This window comes from Oncorhynchus masou, chromosome 33, assembly GCF_036934945.1.
Source record: "Oncorhynchus masou masou isolate Uvic2021 chromosome 33, UVic_Omas_1.1, whole genome shotgun sequence".
NCBI classification, from domain to species: domain Eukaryota; kingdom Metazoa; phylum Chordata; class Actinopteri; order Salmoniformes; family Salmonidae; genus Oncorhynchus; species Oncorhynchus masou.
The window spans coordinates 4,348,709-4,365,928 of NC_088244.1; the positions used below are offsets into that span (position 1 = coordinate 4,348,709).

At 42.0% G+C, this 17,220-nt stretch overlaps 1 protein-coding gene across 1 annotated transcript; it reads right to left on the reverse strand.

Annotated features, from left to right (window-relative positions):
• Positions 1 to 3,766: 3,766 nt before the first annotated feature.
• LOC135527632 (uncharacterized) lies at positions 3,767 to 15,242 on the reverse strand. Its single transcript, XM_064956120.1, has 3 exons — positions 15,011 to 15,242; positions 14,771 to 14,844; positions 3,767 to 4,233 (listed from the first exon to the last, which is right to left on the reverse strand). Exons 1-3 carry the CDS (start codon positions 15,067 to 15,069, stop codon positions 3,767 to 3,769), a joined length of 600 nt encoding a protein of 199 aa, XP_064812192.1. The 5' UTR covers positions 15,070 to 15,242.
• Positions 15,243 to 17,220: the final 1,978 nt, after the last annotated feature.

Below are 17,220 nucleotides of genomic sequence, written 5' to 3' on the forward strand. Positions count from 1 at the left end.
TTCCTGGGATTAAAGCAGGAAATCTGTGAATTTCTGGAAAACCAGGGGAATTATGGGAAAGTAACCCAAGTATTGCAAACCGAGACAGGACTGACCCTGCTCTTAAAGGGACTGTGTGTACCGACTCCATAGTATAAATTATCCTCACTTATTGGGGAGAGATGACTAGAGCTAGATACCGTTCTCCTAAATGGGATCACTTTTATTTTTGATAAATAGTTTGTAATCTCATTAAATGTATTATTGTCAGTATGACCTTGTGTGTGTGTGTGTGTGTGTGTGTGTGTGTGTGTGTGTGTGTGTGTGTGTGTGTGTGTGTGTGTGTGTGTGTGTGTGTGTGAATACAAGTTAGTCCCAAATGGCACCCTATTTTAATAGTGCACCATGTTTAACCAAAATCCAATGGGCCCTGGTCAAAAGTAGTGCACTATGGAGGGAATAGGGTACCATAGGACCTGGTCTAATGTAGTGCACTATAAATAGGGAATAGGGTGCCATAGGGCCCTGATCAAAGGTAGTGCACTATGAAGGGAATAGGGTACCATAGGACCTGGTCTAATGTAGTGCACTATAAATAGGGAATAGGGTGCCAGTCTACCTTCCTACTGGGTGAGAAAAACTGCTGTTTTATTTGTTGTTGTTGTTGTTTTTAAATTGCAGAGGAAAAAAAACAATATAATCTATATTTTCTGACCTTACTAATGTGTGTTGTTTTCTGTTTTTCAATTGGCTGGACTACTTTCATAGAGGGAGTTACCTTGAGATGAACATAGATCTGCGTAGAGGGAGTTACCTTGAGATTAACATAGATCTGCGTAGAGGGAGTTACCTTGAGATTCACATAGATGTTCATAGAGGAAGTTACTTTGAGGTTAACATAGATCTGCATAGAGGAAGTTACCTTGAGATGAACCAAGATCTGCGTAGAGAGAGTTACCTTGAGATTAACATAGATCTGCGTAGAGGGACTCATTCTTCCTTTCCTGGTGTTTCCTCTTGTTCTTCATCAGATAGCGTTTCAGTTCATCCTTTTAATGGTACATGTTCGAATTGGATGACCCTTGATAATGTCTCAGTCCATTATGTCCATTATGTTGAGGTTCACGCAGTTTTCAGCCAAATTATCTTCCATACATCTAGATACCATCTGTGGTCACCTTCGCCATTACCTCGAGAGTGGACAGACCAGAACAACAATTTAGTTTAGAATAACAACACATAGTTGAAACCACATTCTCAAATTGGCTTTATACTCCCCTATCATATTGGCGATCTCACTGCAGAGTTACAGGTCAGGGAGTCAGAGGGCTAATCCTTACGGAGAAATCCCACCATCCAGCAGACCCAATCTGGTAAGATTTGTTATTGACAAAAACAAAGAAAGAAAACAAAATAACAACAGCACATTATCACTCGAGGGGAAACTTCAATTCATTTGGAGTAACTGTCATACATTACCAACATCTATTTTTATTATTTACTATTATTATTGTTTATTATTATTATTTTTATTATTTATTATTATTATTTATTTATTTACTCGTTTTTCTATTTACAGGCATGTGAAGAAAAAAGCATTTGCATGTTTACGAAATGGTCCCAGGAGACTGGTAATTCCCCCTTTGGACACATGACTCACATCTTGATTCATATGTCAATAAAAAACAACAGCAGTGCCTGTTAAATCAAAAATAAACAAATTAGAATTACAAAATGAATCATTTCTTGATAACTCCATAAGGAAATAATTGTATCCCGTGAGGTAATGGTAAAATAGACTAGAGACAGCTCTCTCTCTCTCTGTCCTTCTCGTGGTGTGAATCACACAAACTGAAATGGTCCACCCACACAGACAGCGTGGTGAAGAAGGCACAACAGTGCCTCTTCAACCTCAGGAGGCTGAAGAAATTTGGCTTGTCAACGAAAACACCCACAGACTTTTACAGATGCACAATCGAGAGCATCCTGTCGAGCTGTATCACCGCTGGTACGGCAACTGCTCCGCCCACAACCGTAAGGGCTCTCCAGAGGGTAGTGAGGTCTGCACACCTACACCACCCGATGTCACAGGAAGGCCATAAAGATCATCAAGGACAACAACCACCCGAGCCACTGCCTGTTCACCCTGCTATCATCCAGAAGGCGAGGTCAGTACAGGTGCATCAAAGCTGGGACCGAGAGACTGAAAAACAGCTTCAATCTCAAGGCCATCAGACTGTTAAATAGCCATTCCTAACATTGAGTGGCTGCTGCCAACATACTGACTCAAATCTCTAGCCACTTTCATAATAACAAATGTTAAGTAATAAATGTATCATACTATTTTTATACTTATTTTCCACCATAATTTGCAAATAAATTCATTAAAAATCCTACAATATAATTTTCTGGATTTTTTCCCCTCATTTTGTCTGTCATAGTTGAAGTGTACCTATGATGAAAATTACAGGCCTCTCTCATCTTTTTAAGTGGGAGAACTTGCACAATTGGTGGCTGACTAAATACTTTTTTGCCCCACTGTATATACTGTATTCTATACAATCTACTGCATCTTGCCGATGCCACAATGTCACGCCCTGACCATAGAGAGCTTTTTATTCTCTATATTGGTTAGGTCGGGGTGTGACTAGGTTGGGTCATCAAGGTAATTATATTTCTATGTTGACCTGGTATGGTTCCCAATCAGAGGCAGCTGTTTATCGTTGTCTCTGATTGGGGATCATATTTAGGCATCCATTTCTCCTTTGTGCATTGTGGGATCTTGACTATGTATAGTTGCCTGTTAGTTCTATTGTTAGCTTCACGTTTCGTTTTGAGATTTGTTTTTCTATGAGTTTCACCTAGAAATAAAAAGATGTGTAACCCAGATCACGCTGCGCTTTGGTCCACTCATTATAACGATCGTGACAAGCACGTCCATCATCCATATATTTATATGTACATATTCTTATTCATTCCTTCCAACTTGAAGCACAAGCATTTCGCTACACTCGCGTTAACATCTGCTAACCATGTTTATGTGACCAATACAATTGGATTTGATTTGACATAGGACTATTGAGAAATGTACAGTGTCTTGCGAAAGTATTCGGCCCCCTTGAACTTTGCGACCTTTTGCCACATTTCAGGCTTCAAACAAAGATATAAAACTGTATTTTTTTATGAAGAATCAACAAGTGGGACACAATCATGAAGTGGAACGACATTTATTGGATATTTTAAACTTTAACAAATTTTAAAACTGAAAAATAGTGCGTGCAAAATTATTCTTAATTCTTTGTTTTTTACATAAAACACAACACAATGTCTGCTGTCATTCTAGTGATCAGGCCTTGCCAGGAAGTCAGAACAGAGGTCAGAGGTCAGTCAGCCCTATTGAGTGAGTGTTTGTTTTTCTGTTGTCACGATCGTCGTATGAAGCGGACCAAAATGCAGCGTGGTATGTGTTCATGATGATTTTTTAATAAAAGAAATCACTGAACACTGAATACAAACTATACAAAACAATAAACGAAATAACGACCGTGAAGCTATAATGAGAACTGTGCTGACACAAGCAACTAACATAGACAATCACCCACAAACAAACAGTGAAACCCAGGCTACCTAAGTATGATTCTCAGAGACAACTAATGACACCTGCCTCTGATTGAGAACCATACTAGGCCGAAACATAGAAATCACTAAATCACAAAATCAAACAGACTGCCCATCCCAACTCACGCCCTGACCATACTAAATACTGACAAAACAAAGGAAATAAAGGTCAGAACATGACAGTACCCCCCCCCCAAAGGTGCGGACTCCTGCCGCAAAACCTGAATCCTAAAGGGGAGGGTCTGGGTGGGCGTCTGTCCGCGGTGGCGGCTCTGGCGCGGGACGTCAACACAGTCTTTCTCCACCTCATTGTCCGCCTCCGTGGCATCCTAAACACGGCGACCCTCGCCGCCGACCTCGGACTGGGGACCCTAGAAATGGGTCCCAGACAGGCGGGAGACTCCCGCCGCGCCGGACGGGCGGGAGATTCCGGCTGCGCCGGACACTCCGGCAGCGCCGGACGGGCGGGATACTCCGGCAGCGCGGAATACTCCGGCAGCGCAGGACGGGCGGGATACTCCGGCAGCGCTGGACGGAGGAGCTCTGTAGGGATGAAACGGAGAGACAGCCTGGTGCGGGGGGCTGCCACCGGAGGGCTGGTGCATGGAGGTGGTACTGGTGCCTTCCCCTTCCCCCCTGGGAACAAATGAAACAGAATATTAAACAATTTTCGTAAACAAACTAAGAAACAAAGGATGTCAAATAAGCTCTATATGAGCAACAAACTCACTAAACATACCAACTCTCAGCAATGAACTCCCAGCAAAATCTCTAGCAAAATATCTGCAATGACCTCCCATCAAAACTCTCTAGCAAATCTAACTCCAGCAAAATCTCTCTAGCAAATCTACTTCCAGCAAAATTCTCTCCTCCTGCACAGAACACTGGCTTTTATATAGCTTCTGGTATAGGTAATTGGAGACAGCTGCGTCTTGACGAGGGGGCGGGGTCAGCTCTCCAATTAGCCCTGGAGTCGACCAATCAGCTGCTTGATGCATTTCAGGAAGCCATTTCCTGAAATAAACACATGCAAACATACAAACTACAACACCTAAACTGGGGAACGTAACAGACCAGACCGTGCAGGCGCACTGGAGCTCTTGAGCACCAAGCCTGCCCAACCTTACCTGGTTGAATGCTCCCGGTCGCCATGCCAGTGTGGCGAGGTGGAATAGCCCGCATTGGGCTGTGCTGGCGAACTGGGGACACCATGCGTAAGGCTAGACACAGACAAGTAATATTTGAATGATTTAGCATAATTTATTAGTCATTACCGTTTTGTTTCATTCATGTGACAGACCAATAATGGTTCATAACATAACAGACCAATACTGGTTTATAACATAACAGACCAATACTGGTTTATAACATGCGACAGACCAATACTGGTTCATAACATTTAACAGACCAATACTGGTTCATAACATTTAACAGACCAATACTGGTTCATAACATTTAACAGACCAATACTGGTTCATAACATTTAACAGACCAATACTGGTTCATAACATAACAGACCAATACTGGTTCATAACATAACAGACCAATACTGGTTTATAACATGTGACAGACCAATACTGGTTTATAACATAACAGACCAATACTGGTTTATAACATGCGACAGACCAATACTGGTTCATAACATGTGACAGACCAATACTGGTTCATAACATTTAACAGACCAATACTGGTTTATAACATAACAGACCAATACTGGTTCATAACATAACAGACCAATACTGGTTCATAACATAACAGACCAATACTGGTTTATAACATAACAGACCAATACTGGTTCATAACATAACAGACCAATACTGGTTCATAACATAACAGACCAATACTGGTTTATAACATAACAGACCAATACTGGTTTATAACATAACAGACCAATACTGGTTCATAACATAACAGACCAATACTGGTTCATAACATAACAGACCAATACTGGTTTATAACATAACAGACCAATACTGGTTTATAACATAACAGACCAATACTGGTTTATAACATAACAGACCAATACTGGTTTATAACATAACAGACCAATACTGGTTTATAACATAACAGACCAATACTGGTTCATAACATAACAGACCAATACTGGTTCATAACATAACAGACCAATACTGGTTTATAACATAACAGACCAATACTGGTTCATAACATAACAGACCAATACTGGTTCATAACATAACAGACCAATACTGGTTTATAACATAACAGACCAATAATGGTTCATAACATAACAGACCAATACTGGTTCATAACATAACAGACCAATACTGGTTTATAACATGTGACAGACCAATACTGGTTTATAACATAACAGACCAATACTGGTTTATAACATAACAGACCAATACTGGTTCATAACATAACAGACCAATACTGGTTCATAACATGTGACAGACCAATACTGGTTCATAACATGTGACAGACCAATACTGGTTCATAACATAACAGACCAACACTGGCTCATAACATAACAGACCAATACTGGTTCATAACATGTGACAGACCAATACTGGTTTATAACATAACAGACCAATACTGGTTCATAACATGTGACAGACCAATACTGGTTTATAACATAACAGACCAATACTGGTTTATAACATAACAGACCAATACTGGTTCATAACATAACAGACCAATACTGGTTCATAACATAACAGACCAATACTGGTTCATAACATGTGACAGACCAATACTGGTTTATAACATAACAGACCAATACTGGTTTATAACATAACAGACCAATACTGGTTCATAACATAACAGACCAATACTGGTTTATAACATAACAGACCAATACTGGTTTATAACATAACAGACCAATACTGGTTCATAACATGTGACAGATCAACACCTCACAAGGCTTCTTTTCTCTAAGCTGAGAACTTGAAACTGAGATATCTTTTGTTTGTTCTCAAAAAAAGGTCTGGGCGTACTGCCAAATTGCAGATACTGAATAGTGAAGATTTGTTAAATCAGTCACTTGCATGAACACAGAAATTGGTTATTAGAGCAGCACACGAATAGAACACAGATATTAGTAGTAAGGGGCGGAAGGGTAGCCTAGTGGTTAGAGCGTTGGACTAGTAACCGCAAGGTTGTGAGTTCAAACCCCCAAGCTGACAAGGTACAAATCTGTCGTTCTGCCCCTGAACAGGCAACCCACTATTTGACAACCCACTGTTCCCAGGCCTTCATTGAAAATAAGAATGTGTTCTTAACTGACTTGCCTGGTTAAATAAAGATAAAATAAAAATAAAAGTAAGAACTGCACAAACGTTAAAATTCCATCTTGTTTTTATGTACCACGTAAACGTTCAATGTGTTTTCATCGCATTTTCAACTCTACTGATTTAGTTTTGTCACAAAAACTGTTGAGTTCAAATAGCAAACGTTCCTACACTGGTCTTGCTGCCTGAGCTCCAGACAACAGCTCTCAGACACAGTTCTGGTAGGCTAGTCTACATGATGACATTATTATGGATAAGAGAGAGAATATTTGTATTTGTCAAAATGGCAGCCAAGCGTCAATCATCATGTCACGAGGATAAGACCACTAAAGGCACTTTCACCACCCTGTGATGTGCATCATAACTTATTTCATCTGTAGCCTGATTAAAATGCATGGTTTTCCCGAGTCATAGTGGGAAAGCCATATGTGTTCCTTTCGTCCCTCTCCTCACCCCTACCTGGGCTCAAACCAGGGACCTTCTGCACACATCAACAACTGCCTCCCCACGAAGTATCGTTACCTGTCGCTACACAAAAGCCACGGCCCTTGTAGAGCAAGGGAAACAACTTCTTCAAAGTCTCAGAGCGAGTGACGTCACCGATTGAAACGCTATTAGCGTGCACCCCCTGCTAACTAGCTAGCCATTTCACATTGGTCACACATGCACCCCCTGCTAACTAGCTAGCCATTTCACATTGGTCACACATGCACCCCCTGCTAACTAGCTTGCCATTTCACATTGGTCACACATGCACCCCCTGCTAACTAGCTAGCCATTTCACATTGGTCACACATGCACCCCCTGCTAACTAGCTAGCCATTTCACATTGGTCACACATGCACCCCCTGCTAATTAGCTTGCCATTTCACATTGGTCACACATGCACCCCCTGCTAACTAGCTAGCCATTTCACATTGGTCACACATGCACCCCCTGCTAACTAGCTAGCCATTTTACATTGGTCACACATGCACCCCCTGCTAACTAGCTAGCCATTTCACATTGGTCACACATGCACCCCCTGCTAACTAGCTAGCCATTTCACATTGGTCACACATGCACCCCCTGCTAACTAGCTAGCCATTTTACATTGGTCACACATGCACCCCCTGCTAACTAGCTAGCCATTTCACGTTGGTCACACATGCACCATATCATCACGTGACTCCAAGTTAATTACGATATGATGGTTATTATATTAATATTTGCGCATAAAACTTCCTATTTCCATCCCAGCTGTTGTGATTTTATTTTATTTTAAATATGGTATGATTTTTACTCGCATTAAAAACTGATGGTTAGAAACGTGGTTACCACCACTAGCTAACAGGGTAAAAATCGGTTAGGTAGCTAAGTGGATTCGTCTTCCATGTATTACTAAATACATTGGAATGGGTGACCTTTTAAACCCAAGTCACAATAAGATTGACTTTATAATTTAAACTTAACCTTTGGCCTGACCCATCACTTTATGTAATATTGCCCCACAGTGGTAAGAAGTGACAAAAAAACGATGCAACACAGATATCTCCATCGCCATACTTTCTGGCTCTGTCACTAAAACTCAAACTGAAACGAAATGAAAGAAAAATATAAATATATTTTTATAAAACTGAAACTAAATAAAAACTTTGCATATCAGGTCTGTATACTAACTGAAACTAAACTGAATTTCTAATTTTAAAAATGAATTAATGAATAGAAATAAAAATGAATATCAAAACATTACACTATAAAAACCTTGGTTTTAATACAGCGCAATGGAAATTTTAAATAGTTGGGTTGAGAAAAACATTTTCTCTTTTCACAATGGGACTCCATTGCTATTTTTTTTTTTACCTGTACTTAGTGGGTGGGCCTTGTTCAGGGACAGAATGACAGATTTTTAGCTTGTCAGCTCGGGGATTTGGTTACCTTTTGGTTACTAGTCCAACGCTCCAACCACTAGGCTACCCTGCCACCCCATACTGATGATGATGATGGTCTCTCATCGCTTTTAACATCAGACAGAACAGAAGATTGTCTGCTCCGAGACAAATGCTAATTGTCACCGGCTTGATCAGGGACCTCTACAAATCAAACTTTATTTGTCACATGTGCCGAATACAACATGTGTAGACCCTACCGTGACCTTACTGGGGGTGTCAATGTAAACAGTCCGGGTGGCCATTTGATTAATTGTTCAGGAGTCTTATGGCTTGGGGGTAGAAGCTGTTTAGAAGGCTCTTGGACCTAGACTTGGCGCTCCGGTACTGCTTGCCGTGCGGTAGCAGAGAGAACAGACTATAACTATGGTGACTGGAGTCTTTGACAAGTTTATGGGCTTTCCTCTGACACAGCCTAGTACATAGGTCCTGGATGTAAGGAAGCTTGACCTCAGTGATGTACTGGGCTGTACGCACTACCCTCTGTAGCGCCTTACGGTCAGATGCCGAGCAGTTGTCATAACAGGCTGTGATGCAACCCGTCAGGATGGTCTCGATGATGCAGCTGTAAAACTTTTTAAGGATCTGGGGACCAAATCTTTTCAGTCTCCTGAGGGGGAAAATGTGTTGTCGTGCTCCTCTTCACGACTGTCTTGGTGTGTTTGGACCATGATAGTTGACCCACTCCACTACAGCCAGTCAATGAGTATGGAGGCCTGTTCGGCCCACGATCAGCTCCTTTGTCTTGCTCATTGAGGGAAAGGTTGTTGTCCCAGCACCACACTGCCAGTTCTCTGACCTCCCTATAAGCTCATTGTTGTTGGCGATCAGGCTGTTGTGTCGTCAGCAAACTTAATGATGGTGTTGGAATTGTGTTTGGCCACGCAGTCGTGGGTGAACAGGGAGTACAGGAGGGGACTAAGCACGCACCCCTCAGGGGCCCCAGTGTTGAGGATCAGCGTGGCTGTTGTGTTGTTGCCTACCCTCACCACCTGGGGGCGGCCCATCAGGAAGTCCAGGATCCAGTTGCATGGGGAGGTGTTTAGTCCACGGGTCCTTAGCTTAGTGATGACCTTTGTGGGCGCTATGGTGTTGAACACTGAGCTGTAGTCAATGAACGGCATCCTCAAATAGGTTTTCCTTTTTCCCAGGTGGGAAAGGGCAGTGTGGAGTGTGATTGAGATTGCGTCCTCTCTGGATCTGTCGGGGTGGTATACGAATTGGAGTGGGTCTACAGTTTCTGGGATAATGTTGTTGATGTGAGCCATGACCAGCCTTTCAAAGCACTTCATGGCTACTGACGTGAGTGCTACGGGGCGGTAATCATTTAGGCAGATTACCTATGCTTCCTTGGGCACAGGGACGATGGTGGTCTGCTTGAATCATGTAGGTAAAACAGACTCAGTCAGGGAGAGGTTGAAAATGTCAGTGAAGACACTTGCCAGTTTGTCTGCGCATGCTTTGAGTACACGTCCTGGTAATCCGTCTGGCCCTGTGGCTTTGTGAATGTTGACCTGTTTAAAGGTCTTGCTCACATCTGCTACCAAGAGCGTTATCACACAGTCATCCAGAACATTTGATGCTCTCATGCATGCTTCAGTATTACTTGCCTCGAAGTGAGGGTGAAAGGCATTTAGCTCGTCTTGTTAGGCTCATAGCACTAGGTAATAGACTTCAAGCCCTGCTACATCCGTGTAGTACAAACAAATGGCGTGGTGTTTTCCCCTCACGGCATCATAGGGAACGAAAAACAAATGCGAATTCCCATTATCAGCAGTTTGATCAGGGACCTCTACGAACAAATGGCGTGGGGTTTCCTCTCACTGCAGCATAAGGGAACCTTTCAATGGTAATCCCTCTGTGGTCTGGTTATTGCAGGAGAGTAGGTTGAGGGTTCCCTCGCCAACGCAACACAAACACTGGGTGGTATTTTCTGAGAGACTCTACCACTAGTATCTGTGGTCTGGGGATTCTTTACATATAATTTCCATGGCCAGCCTGTGTGTGTGTGTGATGTAGTGGAGGATTCCCTCTAGCTGACCACGCTGTGTGTGGTTTAAAGCCACAGAGAGACAGGCTACTGTACCAGGTGTTCAGCATGTGTTAACTATTGCATACCTAGTAGAACAAAAGGTAACTATGGGGTACCTAGTAGAACAAAAGGTAACTATGGGGTACCTAGTAGAACAAAAGGTAACTATGGGGTACCTGTTTGTGGAATACATTATGCTTTATCAATGGTGCATTATTGTGCATTATCAATGGTGTGTTATCAATGGTGCATTATTGTGCATTATCAATGGTGTGTTATCAATGGTGCATTTCGGTGGTGCATTATCATGCATTGTCAATGGTGCATTATCGATGGTGCATTATCGGTGGTGCATTATCAATTGCACATTACCAATGGTGCATTATCAATGGCACATTACCAATGGTGCATCATCAATGGCACATTACCAACGGTGCATTATCAATGGCACATTACCAATGGTGATTTATCAATGGCACATTACCAATGGTGCATTATCGATGGTGCATTACCAATGGTGCATTGAAAATGGTGCATTATCAATGACACATTATTACATGCTACCATATGTTTTCTGTGTACAGAGCTGAATGGTGGACAACTCTGATGCGTGACCATTTGCGTGACCATCTACATGACCATCTACGTGACCATCTACGTGACCATCTACGTGACCATCTACGTGACCATCTACGTGACCATCTATGTGACCATAGATATCCCATTTTAGTGATCGCTATGAAGAGTATGTTGTGCCTCCTGTACTTTTAATGTCCAACCCCCTCTGCCTTACCAGGTCATTCAGGGTTTGGTACTGGTGTATCTGTCTAGTGATACAACGCTCTGCTCTTGGAGGCCTTACCAGGTTTTATGGATGAGATGCACAACATGGATCCTGCATTATGGTGGATTCTATGAACAGGTAGCTTGTGTTATGAAAGCTTTTGGTGAAATAGCTTTGAGACAGTTTAATTACTGGGCATTGATCCAAACATACTATACATATATACAGTATATAGTGCTGTGAAAAATTATTTTCCCCCTTCCTGATTTCTTATTGTCACACCCTGGCCATAGAGCGGTTTTTATTCTCTATTTTGGTTAGGCCAGGGTGTGATTAGGGTAGGCATTCTATGTTTCTATTTCTTTGTTTTTGGCCGAGTGTGGTTCCCAATCGGAGGCAGCTGTCTATCATTATCTCTGATTGAGAATCATACTTAGGCAGCCTTTTTTCCCCACCTGTGTTTTGTGGGTAGTTTTCTGTTTTGAGTTTCTGCACCTGACAGAACTGTTTCGTTTTGTTCTACTTTGTTATTGTGTTTTAGTGTTCAGTTCGATTAAATATCATGAATGCTTACCATGCTGCACCAATGGGTCTCCTTCTACTTCATAGACGAGCGTTACACTTATTTCTTTTGCACATTTGTCATACGAAGATGTTTCAAATCATCAAACAAATTTTAAGATAACCCAAGTAAACACAAAATGCAGTTTTTAAGGGATCATTTTATTTTTTTAAGGGAAAAAAGCTATCCGAACCTTCATGGCCCTATGTGACAAAGTAATTAAATTGGTTTGATCTGAAACATGTAAGTGTAGGGGGCAAATACTTTTTCACAGCGCTGTGTATATTTATCTATATATAGTATGTTTATATATATGTGTCTGCAGGGTTTGAATGACATCAATTATCAGGGGGGGTGCCCGATGTCTCTTGGGAGTGCCCGATGTCTCTTGGGGGTGCCCGATGTCTCTTGGGGGTGCCCAATGTCTCTTGGGGGTGCCCGTTGTCTCTAGGAGGGGGTGGATTTATATTTAAATTCCTAGCCCCCCTTGTAATTCAAATCCTGCGTTTCTGGTTTTGAATTTAGACAGACACAGGGATGGAGTTTCCATTGTACACTGAGCATGTGTCCATCTCTGCATTGTATTTTAATAGAGGGAGGTGTATTTGTATGTTATGTAGTGGGAGTTGCTATTTGTATTTTTGATGTGCCTTCCAGGTGGCACTCCAACACATAGCCCAACGTGTCTGAAATATGAGCTCGGTTTCATTGTTGGAACCATTGTTTATTGCCCATATGGAAAGTGAGGAACCACGGGGTAAACACTCTCCGTACTTCAACTCCTACAACGGAAACCCACGCGTTATATAAACAAACAAGCAGAGAGAGAGAGAGAGAGCTAGAGACAGAGAGAGAGAGAGAGAGAGAGAGAGAGAGAGAGAGAGAGAGAGAGAGAGAGAGAGAGAGAGAGAGAGAGAGAGAAAGAGAGAGAGAGCTAGAGAGAGAGAGAGAGAGAAAGAGAGAGAGAACGGAGAGGAGGGAATTTCACAACACAGAAGAGTAGCACATATCTGTAGTCTATGTATAACGGATCAATAGAGATTATATTGTATATGACGTACTGTCTGTGTATGCCTCGTCATTATAATGATACACCTGTAACCCTCCAACTTAAGAAACAAAGAATATAAACATGTATATCTATTTGTACAACTAGCCAGCACAAACATAAAGGAGTTTCCCTTCACAGTCTGTATAGATGTTTGTTTACCTTTATTTAACTAGGCAAGTCAGTTAAGAACATATCATTATTTACAATGACGGCCTCCTCCCGGCCGGCCAAACCGTAACCCGGACGATACTGGGAAAAGGATTCCAAAGCGGTTCTTCTGCTGTCCCCATAGGAGAACACTTTATCGTTCCAGATAGAACCCTTTTGGGTTCCATGTAGAACCCTCTGTGGAAAGGGTTCTACGTGGAACCAACATCGATGGGGCTGTAGTGGAGCGGTTCGAGAGTTTCAACTTCCTTGGTGTCCACATCACCAACGAATTGCAATGGTCCAAACACACCAAGACAGTTGTGAAGAGGAGCCCGACAACACCTTTTCCCCCTCAGGAGACTAAACAGATTTGGTATGGGTCCCCAGATCTTCAAAAGGTTCTACAGCCTCACCATCGAGAGCATCCCCATCAGTTGCGTCACCGCCTGTTAAGGCAACTGCTCCATTTAACATTACATTTAAGTCATTTAGCAGACGCTCTTATCCAGAGCGACTTACAAATTGGGTTCTACCTGGAGCCAAAAAGGGTTCTTCAACGGGTTCTCTCCCATGTGAATAGACGAAAGAACCCTTTCAGGTTCTTGATAGAACCTTTTCTTCTAAGAGCGTTACGGCTGGTGAGTGAATGGGGTTAACAGCTACAACCAGTTATTGTCACACCCTGACCTTAGTATTCTTTGTTTTCTTTATTATTTTGGTTAGGTCAGGGTGTGACGAGGGGTGGTTTGTTTAGTTTTTGTATTGTCTATGGGTTTTTGTATTGTCTATGGTGTTTTGGTTTGTCGAGGTAGTTATATGTCTATGGTTGCCTCGATTGGTTTTCAATCAGAGGCAGCTATAGACATATAACTACCTAGACACACCAAAACCCCATAGATATACAAAAAAAACAGACAATACAAAAACTAAACCAACCACCCTCGTCACACCCTGACCTAACCAAAATAATAAAGAAAACAAAGAATACTAAGGTCAGGGCGTGACAGTTATGTTATTTGACAAGCAAAGTTCCTATATTCTTTTACTCCATTTTGAAAGGATACATCAAATGTAAAAATATTTTCACTGATTTAAAAACAACTCTCCTTCAATAGCTGCATGTGAATGACAGTTTCTCTGGGCACCATAGTCTTACTTCTAGGATATATAAGATTTTTTTTTTAAAAGGTCACGTTCTTTGCATTGTTATAGAAACAGCAGGCCAAACAAATGAGAGGTCAACAAATGCCAACATCCTTCATAAGGACATAACGACTTAAAGGATTTGGATGGTTCTTTATAAAGGACAGGATTTGTTTTTATATGAATAAATAAATCAAAAATGTAAAATGGTGTGTTATTAAAGACAGTTTTTCTTTCTTTGACGATTTCACTTGGGTTTAAGAATCTATACCCACCCACAGTAGTCTGTCTCAAGTTAGTCTCTGGCCTGGGTGGGTTTTTGATCCACTCCTTTGGTACTCCACTCCATCTGGCAATGACACAGAGTAAAAAGTACAATGTTAGCAAAACAGGATTCTGGATTTCAAGCTCTTCCATCTCTGACTGGAGTTGTAATATGTAATGATGCAATGTCCACAGGATGATGCAAATATTCTGTGGTTACAGAAAGAGTGAGCGCTGATCGGGTCACATACATGTGGAAGAAGGGCTGCTTGACGTTCATAAATAGCCGATGTGACGACTGGACAGGCATACATTTTCAGGTGCCAGATACCAGACCATTCTGAGATCCACCGTACTATCAGAAGCAGGCAGTACCAGTAGCAGTAGTAGTAGTATTCGGACCAACACTTTGCATTTCTTCAGAAAGAATCAGAAGACATTGTTTGAGGCCGCAACAATGAAGTTCACCATGTTCTTGCTGGTGAGTACACGAGAAAATTAGGCTTTGAGTGAATGGGGCTTCTCCGTGATTCAGATTGACACTGTGTGATGCAGATTACCACTATTTAATGACACTTGACATAGTTCCTCCTACAGCTGTGTAATAACACTGTAATTACTCTTAGGGATATTATTATTACTATCGTGGCAATGTAATCATCAAAACAAAACAACCCTTTTAAACCAATTAGGCCAACTGCTATGCAACTACAAAAGTCATGACTAAATTCCAATCATCTCCTCTGCAATAATATGATTGTAAATCCCTACAGAGTGTGCGTGTTTGATGTATCGTATGTGAGTCGTCTGTGTAGGGTGTAGGTGTGAATGCACCGTATTGTGTACATCCCAAATGGCACCCTATTCCCTATGTAGTGTACTACTTTTTGACCTTTTCATCAAAAGTAGTGCACTACATAGGGAATAGGGTGCCATTTGAGATGCTCAATTATGTTTAGGGGGGATCTGACAGTGTTGTCTTTTTTTGGTCATTCAGGGTTTGCTACTGGTGTGTCTGTCTAGTGATACACGTACTGTGCAGCGCCAGCAACCCTTAAATTCTGCGCAAACTCCCCTATTTAGACTGACCCAAGACGGACCAGCACATCTGGCATTTTGCCAGAACTGCCTTTTGGTCTGTTTCTGGATCTGACAACATTGCTTTTTTTTCTCCCTGTGAATTCAGGGTTTGCTGCTGTCATGTCTGGTCGTTCTGTGTAGATGTTCTCAATCCCACTGCTGTCCTGCCAGTGAAAGGTGCACAATTGTGACTATCCAACACAGACAGACGCAACCGAAGGTTCCCAACCATGCCGCTAAGATTGAGGAAACCTCTCTGGCTCCCTGGAATTACACGTGAGTAGTTTATAGACCCCCCCCCCCCCCACATACACACACACACACATAGTAAAAGTAGCAGCAGTTGTTGATCTTATTCGTTGAAGCTGATTCCCTAGTCTTTGATTCCTTCTCTTTCAGATATGACAAGAACGACAGCAGGGTCCCACAAATCATCAGGAATGCCACCTGCTCAGATTGTATGGTCAAAGGACTGAAGGCAGTGCCGATTCAATACGAGATGAGTGTTTTTCACAGAAAAAAATGTGGAAGTACATTTGTTACATGTATGTGTCCTTGCACGGTTAATGTAGGCTGCACCTGTGTGAAAGAGAATAAGTGTCACAGCATTTCTGCTAGATGTCTTCCTGAGCAGAGGAGTGGATAGGCCTAATGTGTAGTGGACATCCCCCAAAAGAACCCTATTCCCTACATAGTGCACTACTTTAGACCAGAGACCTATTCCCTATATAGTGCACTACGTTAGACCAGAGCCCTATGGCACAGTATTCCCTATATAGTGCACTACTTTAGATCAGGGCCCTATGGCACCCTATTCCCTATATAGTGCACGACTTTAGATCAGGGCCCTATGGCACCCTATTCCCTATATATAGTACACTACTTTAGACCAGAGTCCTATGGCACCCTATTCCCTATATAGTGCACTACTTTAGATCAGGGCCCTATGGCACCCTATTCCCTATATAGTGCACTACTTTAGATCAGGGCCCTATGGCACCCTATTCCCTATATATAGTACACTACTTTAGACCAGAGTCCTATGGCACCCTATTCCCTATATAGTGCACTACTTTAGACCAGAGCTCTATGGCACCCTATTCCCTATATATAGTGCACTACTTTAGACCAGAGCCCTATGGCACCCTATTCCCTATATATAGTGCACTACTTTAGACCAGATAACCAATTACTGCTGTAGTATGTGCTGTAGTATGGAAGCTTCCAGAGATCTATTACTATTATCTGTTATTACTCTAGATTTACTCTACCTCTTTCCTTGACCTGTGATATGTGATTGTCTTACCTACCTTAGTTGAATGCACCGACAGTAGGTGGCTCTGGATCAGGGAGTCTGCTAAATGACTCACTACTGTAAGTG

What these genes read in the sequence shown, in the direction of transcription:
- LOC135527632 (XM_064956120.1), bottom strand. Translation starts at nt 15,069, where the DNA reads ATGCCTGTCCAGTCGTCACATCGGCTATTTATGAACGTCAAGCAGCCC. An exon ending in AAGCAGCCCTTCTTCCACAT is followed by an intron (nt 14,845 to 15,010) that starts GTATGTGACCCG and finishes TGTCATTGCCAG; the next exon opens with ATGGAGTGGAGTACCAAAGG. An exon ending in CTTGAGACAGACTACTGTGG is followed by an intron (nt 4,234 to 14,770) that starts GTGGGTATAGAT and finishes ATTTGTTCCCAG; the next exon opens with GGGGGAAGGGGAAGGCACCA.